Source organism: Squalius cephalus (assembly GCF_949319135.1).
Source record: "Squalius cephalus genome assembly, chromosome: 20".
In the NCBI taxonomy this organism is placed as follows: domain Eukaryota; kingdom Metazoa; phylum Chordata; class Actinopteri; order Cypriniformes; family Leuciscidae; genus Squalius; species Squalius cephalus.
Genome location: NC_137141.1, coordinates 22,329,061 through 22,348,366, shown reverse-complemented (window position 1 = coordinate 22,348,366; position 19,306 = coordinate 22,329,061). Strand labels below are relative to the sequence as shown.

At 38.7% G+C, this 19,306-nt stretch overlaps 1 protein-coding gene across 2 annotated transcripts in view; it reads left to right on the top strand.

Moving 5' to 3' along the window:
• Positions 1 to 15,945: 15,945 nt before the first annotated feature.
• The window catches only part of msrab (methionine sulfoxide reductase Ab), a gene marked incomplete at its 5' end in the record, with an annotated part of 30,399 nt that continues 27,038 nt past the window's right edge, over positions 15,946 to 19,306 (top strand). For both annotated transcript variants that reach the window (XR_013819416.1, XM_079853492.1), the window contains one exon: positions 15,946 to 16,177. Coding sequence is in view for 1 of the 2 variants with exons in the window: in XM_079853492.1 (XP_079709618.1) it covers positions 15,946 to 16,177 (232 nt within the window). The remainder of the gene's footprint in view (positions 16,178 to 19,306) is intronic.

Genomic DNA, 19,306 nt, shown 5'->3' with positions numbered 1-19,306 from the left:
TGAAATGTTTGGTTTGTTTTTTTGTTGCTGTTTTTTCTGTGGGTTGAACAGCTTTTCTCATGATCTCGATGTAATAAGAAATAGGCTAGGATTTTTTTTTTTTTTTTTTTTTACTAATTTTCATTATGTAATAACGAGAGTGATTGTATGGTTTTCTCTGCGATATTGCTGTACCTGTTTACTAGATAGACGCACATTCTTAATTGGCCTTTCGATGGCGCTGTTTACACGTCCAACCTGAACGTGGATGTTGTGCCTCGAGTGTGTAAACAAAGCTTGTATGTTTTAAATAATCGCTAAATTCTTCAATAATCATTTTCTTAAAATAGAGTACTCTTATTTAAGTTGCATGTCTGTAACGGGATGCACTGGGTATCCTTTTATAGCGATAAAGCTGACGGGATTTGTAGTTGTAGTCCATCTGTATCCTAAAATCACAGTAGGCAGACGGGTTAATCCTAAAATGGCGGCACCATGTAGAATTGAACATGCTTGTCCAACAGGGGGCGGTACAACTTCATTTTTCATGTGCATCCCTAAACTGGTCTGAACGAGCCGTTTGATTGAAGAATAAGAAGTCGCACTTATGACATTAATTGTTAATTTGATGTTTAAAATAATGTATTTATTTTATTCCCTTAGTCTGTGACTAGATCTAGGCCTACTTTTAACAAAACATAACCTATATCACTTAACTCTTTAAAAGCATAGTTCGTTAAAAAATAAAAAATCTTATTGTTTTACCCTTATGTTCCAAACCTGTTTGACACTTCTTTTTTTCTTCTTCTGTGGAATATAAAAATTTGAGAAATATATCAGATTTGTGTTACAATGATGAATCTCAGGGGTAAACAAAACTAACATTCTTCAAAACATTTGTGTGTGTGTGTGTGTGTGTGTTCAACAGAAGAAAGAAAACAGGTTTGACATTATATGAGGGTGAAAATGATGACAGAATTTTCATTTTTGGGTGAACTGTCCCTTTAAAAATCCCCAGAGTTTCTGAACGAATTCACATTCTCAGAACAGATAGGCTACATTTAATATTACAGATGCATGTTAAGAAAGACACAGCATGTTTGTTTCTGTATAAGCATTTATTTCTGTCTAATCTGACCTTACAATCATAAGTCAAAGAATATCACACTGGCCTATACACACTCACAATCAGACCATATTTTGAAGGTTTTGTGGTTTGTATTGTATTTCAGTGTGCAACATCACCATACCTTTCACTTTGTTTTATGAGGTTAAATTACCAGAGACATTTCACACTGAGTATGAGACAATTTAACTATCCCAACGGTTTTGAGCTTGGGTAATTTGTCAAAGGCCGCAGTGTCAGTCTGGTCACAGCCATCAATCAATTAAACCTTTTAATTCGTGACAGCGCAGTAGAGCTCTGCCTCTTTAAGTGCAAAAACCAAATGTTTACAAGAAGCCTTATGTGCATCTGAATCAGTTTGGGTTTAATGTGTATGTTTGAGTCTTTAGTGCATTAAAATATTAGCCTGCCTATTTGGGTACTTTGTGTGTGTGTGTGTGTGTGTGTGTGTGTGTGTGTGTGTGTGTGTGTGTGTGTGTGTGTGTGTGTGTGTGTGTGTGTGTGTGTGTGTGTGTGTTCGTTTGGTTTATATTACATTGTGGGAACCAAATGTCCCCACAAGGATAGTAAAGCCTGAGATCACCTCCATTGTGGGGACCAGCCAGCGGTCCCCATGAGGGGAATGGGTTAATAAACATCCTAAATTATATAAATTTGAAAATGTAAAAATGCAGAAAGTGTTCTGTGATGGGTAGGTTTAGGGGTAGGGTTAGTGTAAGGGGTTAGAATATACAGTTTGTACAGTATAAAAACCATTAAGTCTATGGAAAGTCCCCACAAAGATAGTGAACCAGACGTGTGTGTGTACGCACACAGTTTTGACTTTATTTGTGAGGGCCAAATGTCCTCACGTAAATAGTGAAATATTAGCCTTTCTATTTTGGACATTTTACTGGTCGTCACTAGTTAAAAAGTTTTATAAATCGGCCAAAATGTGTTTTTATTTATATGTGTTGCATGGTTCTGTAGTTTAAAGAGGTAAAGGGTTGGGTTAGGCAATAAAAATATAATTAACCGAATATAAAATCAAAGGAAGCCTATGCAATGTCCTCACTAATATAGTGAAACAAACGTGTGTGTGACTGTGCACGGATGATATTGGGGGTGTTTTATGTATGAGGGGGAATAAGATGCAGCACATGGCTCAACCTCCCGTCTGTCTATATCATGCCGCCTGAGGGGCCCTTCTCTGACCTCGGCCTCTCTCTCCCCAGGGACCCCAAAACCTCTTGGGATCCCCAGACAACATAAAGGTGGGGAGGGGGTGGCACGTGTCTCTGAGACCGTTGATGCAGTGTGTGCTTAAGACAGATGCAGTCTAGTCTGTCCCTGTGTCTAACGTTCTCTGAAAATAAAGTCTGCTTAGCTTCCTAGCATATCAGATAGTGGTCATCCCTGCTGATGTTTACATTATGATCTACATTTTGTGTAATAAAAACTGCGGGGTGCCTTAGGTTTTGAAGAAAAACAACCTCGCAAATTATTTCTTGTGAAAATTCTTAAACTTGTGGACGAAAAAAAGCTAATGTAGCCTATATGTTTATCTTGCATAGTTTTGGATCAATCGCTATAACAGAGCAGGCCACAGGAAAGTCTGCAGAGATTTTCAGGCTTTTAGATCAAATCCGTGTGGCCGCTGATAACAGGCTGCACCTGAATAACAAAGAGATGCAGGCCTGAACACAATCAGTCTCGGTTTTAAGAGCAATAGATGTTGTGAATTTCCGATTTGGGTTCTTCTTGTATCCCAGACAGTATTATCGCTTTTTATCCTGCTCCCGTAGCCGTCCGGATTGTGTGCGGGGTGAGGGGTGATGGGCGAGGAGGAGCGCGCGCTGCGTTTATCAGTGTGTTGACAGTCGAGCAGCCGCATGCGTTCAGCGCATTATCAAGAGCGCGCGCGTGTATTTTTGCCATTAGTAACGCCTGACCATGTCTGCAAAAGATGCAATTTACATAATAAAATCATTTCTGTACTACACTGAGGGACCGATTTATTTCAAACGAATATGTATATATGGAGGCCGAACGAAAATATGAAAGGGGCCATTTAAATGTCCTTTCAATTGCATCAAATATATTTAACACAAGTTCAAAATAAAACAGATAAATAATAAGATTTTAATTAAAAAAAGAAAAACAATCTTAATTTAGGATAATTATTATGCAAAGCCTTGCCCATTTAAAGTTGTGTTTTTCTAGATTTAAATAGGTTAATAAATGATCTCATAAACATCGGTCATTTTCATATGTTTTTAAATGACAAAGAAATGATCCAAATTAATTCATTCCAAATATTCATGATTTGTAATTTGCTCTTAATTTTTTTCGAAATTACGTTAAAATAGCCTAATCTGACGTAGGCTATATGTCATATCTGTGTTTTTCTTCTGTAGAGGATTTAGAAAGAATAGGACTAAATAAAACTAATAATAAAAATATATAGGCCTATATTATTTATTAAATACATTTGTTGATATCTTTGATTGTATCTTTGTGCAGAGACCGAACATTAGACATAGCCTACAGATGTATTTGACATTTTATCGAAACGTTCAAATGCTTCTTACATCAGAATTTGGTTAAATTATTCTTTGATCCAAAATAAAATTGTTTTAATTTTTATTTTACTTAGCCAATTCGATGTGGTCGTTAAAGCTTTGTGGAATTCAAGAGTGACACCTAACCTCGACATGATTAAAGTGCAAGTTAACGTTCCTCTCAACCTACGTTCATAACTGCATTATTAAAATATTTATATGATTTTAAACAAGAAAAAAAATTCTATAGGCCACTGATTTGCAAAAGCGTCTCTGGTAGTGATCGCGCAATTGTTCTTAATTTGAAGTCGTCAAGAGGACAAATGTGAAGTGTGGGGGCAAAAATAGTGCGTCTTAAAGCTTTGTAAGTTGTACGAACTAAAACAAAATACTCTGCGTAAATGTATAAAAGCGTAAAATGCAACACCAGCAACGTCACGTGCGGTCTGAATGACTGTCAGAGTGATTAATATTTGCTTTTATTGTCTTCACAGTTGTGTGTTCTTTCGACAGAATTCTAGCCTGAGGGGCAGAGACTCATCCCAGACCCTGTTTGCCTTTCTTTTGTGAGTAAAATTCATCATTAGTCATAAATAAATACGTAAACTTTGACCCCTCTAAACATCTGCGCCACGTGCCAAGAGCAGATAGGTGATTTATTACTGGCAGTTTGAAGGGACATTATTTGAATGGCAGAAGCTTGACGGTGGGCCTCATATGTTGGTGTTTGTGCTGTACTCCTGTTTAATATCTGCAGTAGCAGGTTGCAAAAAAAACTAAAAAATACCTTACTAAGGCTTTTCTTAACTTAAAGGGTTTGTTGCAACGGGCCCCTGATCTTACTCTGAATTCACTGCGTCACAGATTTGGACAATGCTGTCAGAAATGACAGAATCGTGAAATATTCTAGTATTTAATTAAAAAAAATTGCACAAAATATATGGGTAAATTTAAAGAGCCCTTAATCCCATGCTCACTACACTGCATTTGCATATTGCACTCCAGTGCTTGTAATGATTACTTGTGTTGTGAAATGTAGGTCATAACGCAACCTTTGCAGTTTTTGCCTTCGAGCCTTTTTCAGAGCATTGTCACTAAATATAATCTAATGGTTCGGGAAAGATACAGCCATGCCTTTCGTAAATCATTATATGCGTATTAGGCCCTGTGTTCATGTGTGGGGTTTTGTTTTTCAATGTGATGAATATTCGTTGGTCTACTTAAGTGTTTGCGATGTATAAGGGGAGCTGCTTTCATGATATTGCTGTGATTCAGGTAGGGGATGGCAGTGGGATGATGCAGTGTATTATTTTATTGTGTACATATGATGTCTAATATGAAACCACAGTTGTAGTGACCGTACACAACGTGACTCGGTCACGTTGATCGGTCGCTCAGGTGAGTGCTGCTGTTGGCTTCTCTCTTGGCATTCACCGCGTGCCTTAATTGTATTGAAATTAAATCAAGGTCCACTGTGAACACAAAGAGCAAAAACCCAAGTTTCCGAACGTCGTCCACTTTGTCTTTTCGTACAAACTCTCTCTGTTCCTCTTCATCCCTGCAGTCTGGTCTGTACTCACGGCTAATGGTTCGGTCGTGCACTTCAGCTTCCCTGCCGGTTCTCTCGTTGTCTGTATTTGGTCCCTATGCGGTCTGCACATCCTGTTCTTGTCCTTCAGGACAATACCACGTTTCTGTACTCATCTAAAATCTATTTCTTCTCACCTGTTCTCCTCCTCCTGCATCTGATGTGGGCTTTGCTGGTGTTAGTGCAGTCGAAACCAGAAGTCCTAATCTCGCACAATCACACACACACACACACACTCACACTCACAGACACTTACAAACGCACCATCGCACATCTTTCCAAGGATTCTCCCTGTGTGTGCAGTTTTAAATCGCATAATTCCCGTCTTCGATCGGCCTAGATGTGTGGTAAGAACAAAACATACATGACAATGCAACACAATGTTTCTCATGGTCATATTTTACACACATATGCACCAAAACATTCCAGTCAAATACATTCAGACCTCTTCTAGCTATGCTTTATACCGAATGCATGACCTGAGAAATTACGAGAGAGAGAGAGAGAGAGACAGTGGAAGAGATAGAGGGGAGATAAAGAGGATCTACCTTTTGTTGTACCCATTCTGCATGAAGCCCTGGCACCTGCTTTCTGTTTCATTCCAGCAGACCTTTTTCCACTCTCGGCCAAACAAAGAGGACCAGCAAATCTGTGCGTGAGGGATGTGCGAAGATGCAAAGCTATGCACTGCTCTTCCTCTCGTCCATTCAGCACGTCCACCGCCATGATGAGATGGCTGCCAGCATCGCAATGTAAAGCTAGCGCTTCTCTATGACAGTCTGTTCTCTCCCTCTCTCCCCCCACCTCTCTCTCTCTCTCTCTCTCTGTCTTTTTATTTCTCTCACTCTCTCTCAGCATACGCGCACCTATACGGCAAGCAAAAACAAGTACGGTTAAAATCACATCACATAAATGAGTTGAAGCTGACGATGACAGTTGAAATAAATGCATACATATGCATACAGAAGATGTACATGTATTTAGGAAAATAACAATATTCCAAAACACATCAGTTACAGCCACAAGCATCAAATCACATACAAGAATTACCCAGAAGCACCGTCAATTGCTGCAAAACTACTGACATTAAGCAGCAAATTATCTTTAGATTGGTTCTTTTTCCTCGCATTCTCGCTCTAGCGGAGAAAACAGAAGCGTATATCCTGGTTTTTCCCGTTCTCATAGTTCCGTCAGTTCTCGCTATTCTCCATCCAAGGGTGAACGGGGGGTCCTGCCGAAGCTCTCTCCTTTTTCTGGGGGCTGGAGAGCAGGGTAGCAAGGGGAGATGTTCTGGGGGGGTGGGGTGGAGGGGGTTAGGGAAGAGGTAGGCAGGTAGGAAGGTTTTCACGCATGCAGGAAGGGAAAATCAGGTGCTGGGATGCCGCAGTTGTTTAAAAACCAAAAAAAAAAAAAAGAAAAAGAAAAAAAAAGAGGAGTCCCCCCCCCCCCTGCCATCAGCCTGAGAAAATCCAGCAGTGCGCGCCACTAAAAAAAACACGTATTTTTTATAAAAAGAAAAGAAAAGTTGAAAATGCGCATATACATATATAAGCACATCATATATGTATACATATCCAGAGGAAGAGGGAAGGAGCAGGTATGCAAGGGATGAGCGGTTCACACACATGGACACACACACACTGCGCTGCGCACACGCTCTGGCTCCAATTTATGCTCTCCGTTTGACACCACCCCCACCTCCCTGGGCACATACATACACGCGCACACACACACACACACACACACACGTGCGTGTAACGTCCCAGCTGATCGTGGTAGAGAGATTAGATTGTGGGGACAGCTGGCAGGGATTACACACGCAGGGGGTTGACTGAGCAAGGGAGGGGAGACCCTCTCTGACCAAGATATATACACACACACATACATCAACACACAATAAATTGCACATAAATGCAGGACGAAAGTGTGCAGCATCATGTTTGCCTAGAAATATACTGATATCACATAAATGGCTGCTATATTTGGAAATAGGTGAGCACACACACACATAAACTGAATGCAAGGTGCACAAATAGCACGCATCTAGACGTTGAGGGTTAATGTATGGTAATACATACTGACTGCTAGGGGGTGGCGGGGTGACACAGTTGACCTTTGACCCTGGACCACTCCATCTTTTCAGGGTGATCAGCTGATTGCAAAAGGGGGGCCGAGGGGAGGCAACCCAATATGCTCCTCTGACACGCACGCACGCACACACACACGCAGATGATACATCATGCATGATATAACACACGAGCCACTACTTCGCTAATGCGCAGTATCACTGCGAAACAGCAGGACGAAAGCTTCAAATGCAAAAGAAATTTTCATTTTAAATAGTTTTTTCTTAGTTCGACCGAATCACACATGGTGTTAAATCTGGAAGCGTTTCAAAGCGTGAAACCCCAGTGTACGAGTTGTACAGAGGAGATCAATACTGTTTAGTCTTGGATTTTGAGCAGCGTTTGAACTATATCTGACATTTAAATCAATTCTATGCTTCAGCATTTTCTGATCTAGAAAGCTGCAAAAACATTCTATTCTTTGATAAATCATCATCTTAAAATTGTATGCAAAATATGCACGGCTATTTAACAGATATTCTTAATTCCCTATTTTTCTCTATTATCCTCTGATTTATTGTAATTAAAATATTTCATTTAAATATATACATTTACACCTATATATCTTTTTATAATAATACATATTTAAACATCACCAAACAATGATAGACAGAATGTCTTTTTTTTTAAGGAGCTAAAACATAAAAGGGAATATTATGGGCGCGTTAACATCCACAACGTCTTTAAAACTGTGTGCACGCTGAAAATGTGTCCTCGCTCTATTTATGTCTTTGTCAATGCATGTATATTCCTGCAATGAGATCATTATTGTATATTTTTTGCATTTTATGTGTGTACACCCCAGGCAAATCAAACAGAAATGAAGTATATATGGAAGAGATTAGGACCAGTGTGTGTGTGTGTGTGTGTGTGTGTGTGTGTGTGTCAGCACTAGCCTAGCCTGCATTCCTCCTAGCAATAGCGTCCTCTGAGTGCACTTTAATCTGTAATCTGACAGATTAGCAAATAGGAGCGTTTGAGCTGGATTATCGCCTCATTACAAATGACGAGCATCCCAGGACCTGCTCCTTCTGTGTGTGTGTCGGCATATTCTGTATTTTTTGTGTTTTGTGGCTGTGTGTGAGTGCTTTTGTGCAGTGAGAGCTTAATTTAAATACACTCCCATGATAGTGTGGGTGTCTCTTTAAAAGTGACTCCACATTTATTGCATTTTGTTCAAATCTGAATGTTAAATAGTTAAAACAGAACAGAATTTAACTGTTTAAATGTTTTTGTAATATCTTTTTTTTTTTTCTGTCCTTCAAAAATGTCAAATTTTCAGCCTTCATTGAAAGATTTATTTATTTGTTGTTGTTGTTTACTTTAATCCCAGAGTTCATATCTTGTATGTCAGCATCAGATTAAAATTTCCATCAAAAAATAAATAAACAAAAGCAAAGCAACCAGATGTTCTGTTAAAGCGGTCGGTCTTTGCGCTGCATCATTTTAAAGAGGTCACATAACAGATGGGTCGCTAAAACATCCTCACCGATGAGCTGAAACGGGACATTTACAAGATTACAAAGACTAAAGCTAAATGAGTTTAAAACCTAAACCTGCAGTATTTAAGGGTGAAAGATAATTATTTTAAACTAATGCAAGCTACAGCATGCAAGTGGGAAACAGGAGAGCAGTGCACGTTGAGTTGTGTGTATTGTGTTTCTTCGTTTTTGTGTGTCCCTGCTTTAAAGGTATGGTTATAATGCTGAGTTGGCCATTATATGTGTCTCAGGAGTGTATGTGCCTATGGGCTATGCACAGATGTGTATGTGAGCGAGCACTGATGCATGTGTGTCTGTACAGAATGCTTGGTAGGACATTTGGTAAATCCGGCAGCATGTGCTATTGTGTTCGCCTCTGCACTAAAATGCATGCACATAAAAAGAAAGCATGAAATGCACAGATGAATGCAACAAAAAGTACAATTTGTTGTTAAATCAACACAATAAATAGATAGCTCACCTGAAAATGAAAATCCTGTCGCCGTTTATTCACCCTCATGTTGTTCCAAACCTGCATGACTTTTGTTCTTCTGTTGATCACAAAAGGAGATTTTTGAAGAATGTTACAACTGTCTTGCAAAAGGGATTTTTCTATATATCTGCAACAAAATGTACAATTTGTTGTTAAATCAACACCTAAACAACACATTATATGGATAGTTCACTTAAAAATTAAAATCCTGTTGCCATTTATTCACCCTCATGTTGTTCCAAACCTGTATGACTTTCGTTCTTCTGCGGTCCATAAAAGAGATATGTTTTTCAATATATCTTCTTGTGTGTTCCACAGAAGAAAGACCGTTTTAGAACGACATGATGGTCCCGGAATTTTCATTTAATGAGTGAACTGTGCCGTCAGATGATGCTCGGTTATTTCTATAAAATATTATCCCATAGATGCAAAAGGGACATTCAGTTTTAATTTGTCATATAGTACATGCATTCAAGGTAAACCGTTGGCATACAGTACAGGATGTGATACTAGTTATGGCAGTGCGCAGTGCGGTCTCCAGTGTACAGCTAAAAGCGTGAGCTCTTGGTCATGAGCACTTCATTGTGGATGGATCGATGCCCTGCTCTCCCCCTGGGTCACTGGTGTCCTCCAGTGCCCTTAATATTAGTGGTAATTTCATTAGCTCTGACCATATCACTCTGATAGAGAGGGCGGCTGATTAAGTAGAAGTGCATAATTGTTTTTGTCCTATTGAAATGACATCCAATGAAGCTCCATTTTGCATTTCTTTCATACCTCAGATCATTAATAGTTCTCTTTGTAGTCGAAGCTCTGGAATACTGCATTTGGAATGGGATCTAGCGTCTTCGGTTGCTTCTTGAAATAAGGATGCTCCTAGACCCTACAACATGACTAATTCCACACACACTAAAAAAAAAAGCAAGGATGGGAACTTCTCTTTCTGTCTCTCTCTCCCTCCCTCTTTTCTCAATACGCCCCAATAGTCAGCCCAGCAACAGCACACAGAAGCTCCCAAAAGCAACCCCCCTCTCACCGCCTCTGCATCCAAGTGACCCAGTTTCCACCCCCTCTCTAAAACAAATCACTCCATGACCCACTTCTTCATTTCGCACCACTTTAGCGTGCGCATGTGCTTCGCAAAATTATGCATCTGTCTTCGCTCTGAGGTTCAGAGGCATTTCATCTGTGCGTTTGGTTACAGAAAAATCCTGCTGGCAGTATAAAATCCCCTACATTAATAATAAACGCACTGAAGACTGGAGATTTTTCTGCCTTCTGTGTGTAGCATCAGTATGTCTGATTGTGTTAAAGACAGTCCTTCAAGGTCAGCATTGCCTCCTGTCCTGACCATCTCTAAACAGGATTTTTGCAATCACAATTATTTTAATCTGCCGCTTTTTGTGGTTCCTCGTTGGATAAGTGCGTGATTTGTAATTAAAGTACGCCATCAACGGCTGAATTCTTTTCTGATTAATGTATGTGATAATGCTCGTACTGCTGATAATAAGAACATGTCAGTGAGACTGTCAGAGGCAGCAACAGGAAGGCAAATCAATTTTGCGGCCTATTTAAGCAGAGAGACGAATGGTAATTTTTAATAATCAGCTACGCTCAGACGATAGGCCACACATACAAACAGACTCAGTTTATAAGGATTAATAGGTAAACATTTGTAATATTTAATCGTAGTGTTTTTCTGTAATGACAGCTGCATACTGTCAGACTGTGGGGTAGAATTGATTCAGATTTATTTTTAATGAGCAGTGGGCCACAGTCATCCTTACAATCTCTGACTCAAAGGTGCATAATTTAGAAAAAAAATGTGGAAAATGTGCATTATTAATTAATGCATCTGCGTAAGTGTGTGCGTGCCCTGCAGTAAATGAAAGGCAGGGTCAGATTGACCCTGACTTATTGGTGACAGGATCCACATAACAGCAATTAATTGTAACTTCCTCCACCCCTCTCTCTTTCTTTTTCTTCTGATTTCTTTGGCACTTCAGATATAGATTTACTGTACATTTGTCAACTAGTCTAGTAGAGATGCATGCAGGCATGTTTCCTGCCTTAAATATCAGTATTTAAACATTTTCATGTTATTAGCTAAGCTGTTATAGCTACAATGTTAGAAGTTTATAAAATAATATGTATACCCAAATTATAAATGATCAAAGTAAATTATGTTTATCCTATCCCATCACAGACTTTGCACTGGAATCGGCCTTTCATGAGCTGATGGGTAAATCTCCCATGACACAATCACATTATGCACAGATGAGGCGAAAATACTGCATCTATTGTTTTGGCTTGGTTTATAATCTCTTTCTGAGCTCAATGCATTCATTCAGGAAGTTGCAGGTGGATTCTGGGATTGAAGAAGGGTGGATTTTGTTGTTGTTGGTATTTTATCAATAAACTGCATTTACGTTTTACAGTTTGTGCTTAATATTTGTATTATATTCAAAACATTTATGAATATAAAATACACACATTTTATAATATATTATAAAATAGAATATGTATTATACAATGTAAAAAATAAATAAAAAAGAGCATCACGGTTTCCACAAAAAATATTAAGCAACACAACATTGTTCAACATTGCTAACATTTGATTTCACCAAATCAGCATATCAGAATGATTTCTGAAAGATCATGTGACACTAAAGGCTGTTGGAAATTCAGCTTTGCCATCACAGGAATAAATTACATTTTAAAATGTATTAGAATAGAAGACAGTTATCTTAAATTGTTATAATATTTTACAATATTACTGTATTTTGATCAAATAAATGCAGCCTTTGTGATCATAAGATTTGTTTTGTACATACATACATGTATTCAATGTAAGAGAGTAGATCATAAAAAGCATGCTTGTGTGAATTTGGCTATATTTTTGTAAATATTATTTATGCGTTTCATACCGCCCCCATAGCGCTTCCCCTTTTTTCCTTGTGAATTTAGCTTGGAGTAAAATGCGTATAAGAGACACTAAAAGCCTACAGCCACAGATTTCTGCACAAGAGCGGGGTGGAAAAGAATGACTATGAGGGGGAGGGAGGGAGGGAGGCCAGTGGCACGTGTCCAGATTAAACATAATCCCAGCACAGGATGCCAAACAAGGCTTCAGGTGAGAGAGGAGCTCCAACGGGACGAGAGAAGGGTGGGAGGAAAGACAGGTGGCCAGGAAGACAAGACAAGAGAAAGAGAGGGGGAGCTGTGTGCGTGGATTTACCCTACAATATAATAATGCCCACTAGAATTATTGTTGCTTGGGAGTTAGAATCTGTATGTGTAATATGTATTTACCTCCTTGGTAGTGCGTAATATGGGAAAGAATGGGCATGAATAAACGAGGGGAAACAGAAGCTGCGTTCAGAGGGTCCCATATGCAGTGTTCACCATACACACTGACATCTGTGGAACTTCACTTTATCAAGACTGACGCTTGATAGGGCTTTCAAGTGTGATTATTATATATTTGTATAATAATTATTATATATGATATATTTGTGTGAAGAAAATGTATATTAGTATTAATTATAATATAGTGGTTGGGTCGGTAAGATTTTGTAATATTTTAAAAGAAGTTTCTTATGCTCACCATGGCTGTATTTATTTGATCAAAAACAGTAAAAACAGTAATATTGTCATTTATTAATATACAATATCATTTTTAATATATTAATATAAATGTAATTTATTCTTATGATGTCAAAGCTGAGTTTTCAGCAGCCATTACTCCAGTCTTAAGTGTTGCGTGATCCTTCAGGAATCAATCTAATAGGCTGATTTGGTGCTCAAGAAACATTTAATAACAGTTGTATTGCTTGAATGTTTTTGTGGAAACGGTTGGTTGCATCTCATGCACTTCACACCCACAAACACCTGCGTTAAAATTAAACTGAATGCTGGGCCCTTTTTTATCACATCTATTTGAGCTAAACGTTGTGTAGAACTGAAGTAGTGCACAATGACTAAGATAAGTTTCCCCTGTCCACTTCCTGTGCTGTGATAAATTAGTGCACACTTGTTTTGTTTCCAAAGCTGTTCTGAATATTCACACCATGCAAATTTAAATATCTCTTAATGTGGTCGAAAAATCAAGCGTAGCGTTAGTGGCAGGTCACTTCAGTCAAGCTCGCATCAGCTGACTCTCAGCTGATCCACGTCTACCTATAGGAATACGACGCCTATCACAGCATTCCAGTATATAAGTTCCATTCAGTATTAAAGCAGATTTATCACGTTGCCCAGGAGCTAATTACACTCCTCCATCCCAAGCTCCTCCTCTCGTCCAGTCAGGACTTGGCCTCTGATATAACTGTATGCTAACTGTATGCTAGTTAGTTAGCATTAACTGTATGCTAACTGTCAATCATCCTTGACAATAGTGGTCCAGACAGAGCCCTCTGTCTACTACATGGGACACTTTTGAGCGATGCAAGCGTATCCAGAGATAGAAACAGAGAGAGAAAGAGATGCAGAGATGTAGGATTATGGGGAAGCTGTAATCTGACCATCCCATGTGGGGTAAGAGTGTCTTACTCAAGGCTGCTCCGGGGTAAAAACAGCAAGGGTGGTGGGGGAGGGGAGGATGATATCTGCTAACCAGTTAACGAGTTCACCAGCTAATCCTGAAGTGGGATTGGGTGGATGCGGACGGCCCTGGATTGGACACAGTGGTTGCAGTGTGACCTTCACGGACACACTGACGATACGTTTTGAGTGAGTGAGGGGGCAAAGAAAAAAAGGATTTCTTTAGTGGTGACGCAGAAGCGTGATTTATTATTTTAATTAAGCATCTCACTCGAGTGAGACCAGCAAAGCCACAATTATGCTAAAACACCCAACAGTCGACTGCCTCTTTTCTTTTTCATGTTAATCAGAAATAGATGTGTGTGTATGCGGTAAGCAGTCAAAGCTTAACAACACTCTCAAACTGTGATGTAAATGCCTTCACAAAACAAATCAATGTTTAAAACTAACCCATCAAACCTGCTGCCAAAAACACTATAGGCCAATCCCTTTAGAAATGGCCTTAATTAATCTCTGATTAACTCATCCTGTAAATCCATTTATCACTTGTGCTCTCCTTTTCTCTCTTTGAATGTATACCTATTTTAACTTTTCTCTCCGTTCTCAACCTGTAATTTATCATTAACAAAATCCATATATTCAGCCCTTCTGCATCATATCAGACACCGTTCAGCATCCCGCCACCCACTCAGAATTTACAAACCTCAGGATAAGAATCACAAATACCAAAACCACAGAGAGAGAGTTTTCTTGAAAAATAAAGTTGTAAAGTTTATTACAATCTATTTTGACAATATGTTGCACCAAAACTCCTCTACAGATAATGGAAACACAATTTATTGAATATATTAATATTTGCTGAGAAAAGCCTAAACATAATATATATATATATATATATATATATATATATATATATATATATATATATATATACAGAGTAATGAGACGTCACTGAATCTGTATGGAAATCTGACCAGAACAGAAGTTTCAACAGTCCAGGAATCGTTTTCATTTCATGACTCAAGGTATTTAACTGTTTTACAGCTTCCATGAACCAGTGATTTCCTCCTCAGGTTTTATTTTAGCACTGCTGCTCTTGCCTGCCCGCATTTAGTAATTATATCTAATTTGCAAGGCGATTTCAAAGCCTCTCTTTCTAACCTTAACACCTCTACAGGTGACACCAAACCTACTGTTTTGCTTAGATAAGAGGCTGTAAGTGAACATAATAAGCAAAAAATGCCCACCTTTGTCTTTGATTCATCACTCCAGTTTGAGCATATATGATGAAGCTTAATGTTTATTTACTTTCAAAAACCTTTTACTTTTACAAATGTTCTTGATGCAATGTTTACACTATGCATGTATGTAGGACTATCTACCTATGTATCTATCCATCCATAGTTAAAATATGGTTGAAACAACCCTGTCGAGGAGTATTCAAAAACTCAGAAAAGATACACTTGCAGACATTACAGCTACAAATCTTGAGCTTATGGGATTCTGTGGATCACTGGTGGTCTGTGTTAACCTTGTTTAATATTTTAAAGCAGGGAATATATTTGGATTGAAGGTTAAGCACAGCATACATACAGTGAATCAAAAGGTTAGACGATGACCTAAATTGACAATTTCGTGTTATACTGCTTTTTTATGGCACTGTCTTGAATTAAACGAGGAATTGAATGTTTAAGGAAGGCATGACAGGCTAGGCAGTGCCTTTATTTTGACACTTGTACCTGAATAAAGCAGCCACTGCAATGGAAGGGAATAATGCAAGTATTTACATGCACAGAAATAGCAATAATCATGATGAATGGATTCCAGATGCTAATTTTAATGTATGCAGCCGCGCTCCTCTACGACAGTACACAGATGCTCAGTTTTGCTATGCCGGCAGACGTAGTGACGCTCATTTGCATGCCGAACTGCTATCTTAATGTGGATATTTATTTTAATTCAATTTCTTACCCGCACATACTGCACGGAAGGCTTTTGTGGCAAAGTCACATTAACCTCTGGCTAGTTAATATTCATCTGGCGAAGTCCCCCATCACTTGATGAATATTCATGAGGTGGGCGAGGCTGTCCCCCTTACTCCTCCTTCAGCTCCATGGCGCCCGCGCGGACATGTTTATTTCTGCAACGGGAGCGCACACGGCCATCATCATCATCCTCATCGTCATCGTCCTGCAGCTCGATCTGCGCGTGACAGTCGCTCAGCTCAATATGGCAAACAAGAGCGTTTTGACCGCCAAAGAGCGCTCACTGAAGGGCAGGGAGGAGAAAATGGTCGTGGCAGGTAAATTCTGTCTTTCGTGAAATTCGGCTGCCACACAGAGGGTCATGTCACATGTGAAGGGACACTGATGTAAAAGCAGGTGGATGTGACACTCGTGCGTTTCTCATAGAGTAAACTCCTGTGGCACATTACATCCGGGACATCAGGCTAGTTGTATAGGCGACAACTTCCGCATTCAAACAAAAACCATAGTAACCGAAATTACGAATAATTCCACAATGAAAGTTACTTCACAATGAATTAATGTAAAATGTCCTTAATACAGTGTAGTGTAGAATTATTCCATGTTCTGTCATTTTGTGTAACGTTAATATTTTTTCTGATGGAAGAGATAGAAAGTTACCACATTTTTATTGTAATTTGGTAGCAAATGTCTTAATTTCCTTTTGGGTTTTGAAACTTGCATCTTTATTTTTTAATGTTTTATATTTTTTATATACCCTAATAGTATTAATAAACTAAAATATAGGCTACTTCTTTACTTCTACACTTTTTTAATAATCGAGAGATAATTTGTCCTTCGATCTTATTTGATACTACATTTTTTAGACATATTTAGATATTTTAGTTATTTCATATAGCCTAATGTCTATATCTTTAAAGCTCCATACCATAAATGGGTAGACAAGACACCAAATTAACAGTAACATATGGTATTTAAAGTTATTAGAATAACATTTAAACAGATCTCACTTCATTTTACATGACTTTCATCACATTAATGCCATTGTCTTATAAGATATTGTTGGGAAGTAAACCAAGTAAAATCTGCATACCACCAAAGTCTATGTATCTATTTATTTATTTATTTACAAGTATTTAGACTGACAGAACGATGGACAGTAACTCAAAACTACTTCACTATTAGTATTAATATTATAAATAATTCATTTTTTAATTATTTAGCTGTATAAAAAAAATGTTTAGGCAAAAGTGTGCAATATAAAAAAGTCTTTATTCCTTTTAACCCATTAGAATTATTGAAATTTAATATTATTAATGTCAATTTGTATTGAGGACATAAAAAGTAGTAAATTGTAGAAATGACCCAGAAACAATAGCTGACCTGTATAAATAAAGTCAAAACTATGGTTACCATAGGAAAGATTAATGAGGCAAAAAACCAAAATGTTTTTCTTTTTGTCAGCAAAAGCATAGTGACTAAAAACAGAATAATGAGAAAATGTCTCTTTTGGATATTTGATTGATTCTCAGTGACGTCAAACTCTCATTAGGCTGGGATGATTTGATGAGAAGCAGCATTAAAACGGTTCAGAACTAAACATTTAGTGTGCTAGTGTAGCCCACATTCACTTATTTTACATGTCTGATACTCTGCTACGGTTAGATGAAAGGGGTCATAAAAAATGCATCAGTTCTTGGCTTACTTGGCAGGACTGAGTTCTTGTCTTTTTAGAGTAAAACTCGGCACAGTTGACTAGTAGGCCTCTCTGCCCTTATTCCAAAAATGGTTGTGGAGTTCCTCACTGTAAATAATCAACGAAACTATATTACCACCAACAAACAATAAATCAGGTGACTGTGCCTTCAGATATAACCATGACAGTTTTGCTGGCCTGGTGCATCCTGGGAGTTCTGGTGCCCTAGCAGTGTCCAGGGGCCCATCTGTGCATTATGCGCATGAAAGCTCCGCCCCCGTCACGCGTTCCCGGCCCTTCTGTCGAAGCAGCTCGCTGTCACGGCATGGCGGAAGCTTCCGGGCCTCTGCATCCATGGGGGGTGGAACAGGGTTTTGGGGAGGATGATCAAACCTTACCTGCTGTTGCCATGCTGGCACAGCCTGAGAAAATGTACTGATGTCATCGCCACAGTCACGCCTCTCTATTTAAATGTCTTTATTAGCAGTGTATTTAAATGTGACGTCAAAATATGCATTTCATTTGATGTCATCAAATGAAATCTCTGAAAAAATTGTTTTTAGTATTGTAGTATGTAATCACTTTACTAGCATTATTTTTGATTCAAATAGGCCTTATTATTCTTTTATTGTGTGTGTATCCTCTGAAATAATGTGCATTCTACATCAGTGCCATTAAAGAGCAATTTCATGTGACCTTGGCGACGAAACAATTTCTGTAAAGAGTGTCTGGATGACTGCTATTGGTTTTCCATCACCCCCACATAGATAGAAGTATTAAGCACATGCTTTTTATCCAAAACAACATAGAATACACAAATAGGAGGCTCGGTCCGTCGTGAACAGGCTGTAGTTAAGAGCTTTGCTCAAGGGCACAGTGGTGAAAGGAGTAAAACTGAAATCAAAGTAGCTCTCCAGATCCTGAGCTTCCCCTTCCTGAGATTGAAACCGTAACCTTTGAGTTAGTGGCTGAGATTCCAAACCCTTAGTTTACAATACACTGACCTGTCAGTATAAATCATGAGCTTTCTGTCATTTTTTTGGAAAACATCTAGATTAGACTATATAGACTATATTATTGGGGTCTTCATGCTGAGTAAAGCTATCCGTTCATCTATGAACACTTTTATACAGGCATTACAATACTTCGATTTAGCATCATCAAGTCATTCAGAAAGTTGATATCTGCTTGCTTAGGTTCTGAAAATACTGTCTTTTCTACAACTGTATTATGTTAGCTTATGTTTTGTCTCGGGCATCAGAATGCTGGAGGTGTTCCACAGATTAAGTGCACTATCTTGCAAACTGTAGTGATGGGGGGGGGGGGGGGGGGGGCATTCTTCACCATAGCAACCGGAAATGGTTGCTTGGATACAGGTTTGAATAGAAAGTATGGTATGAATGCATCAGCAGTCGCCTCCAGGGGACATACAGGCACTTGAACTTGTCGGTGACTCCAGTGTCTCAGCTGATTGAAGTTGACCCAGCATGAGGTGGTTATGTTGCGTTCCAACAGAAATGGTCTTGAATATGCCATGTTTAACAAGAACGTGAAGACCAGTTGGTTAAGACACTTTTAGACTGATATTGCTTTGATTTTTTCTTCAAATTCAGAGTCATAAACCCCGCAGGTAGGCCTTCACACACAATATAGACCTTTTCTCCACAGTGTATTTGTTTATATAATCATACTTGAAGCAGGAGACAAGTTTTACCATCAAGAAAATATGCTTGGACGTTGAATCAATCAA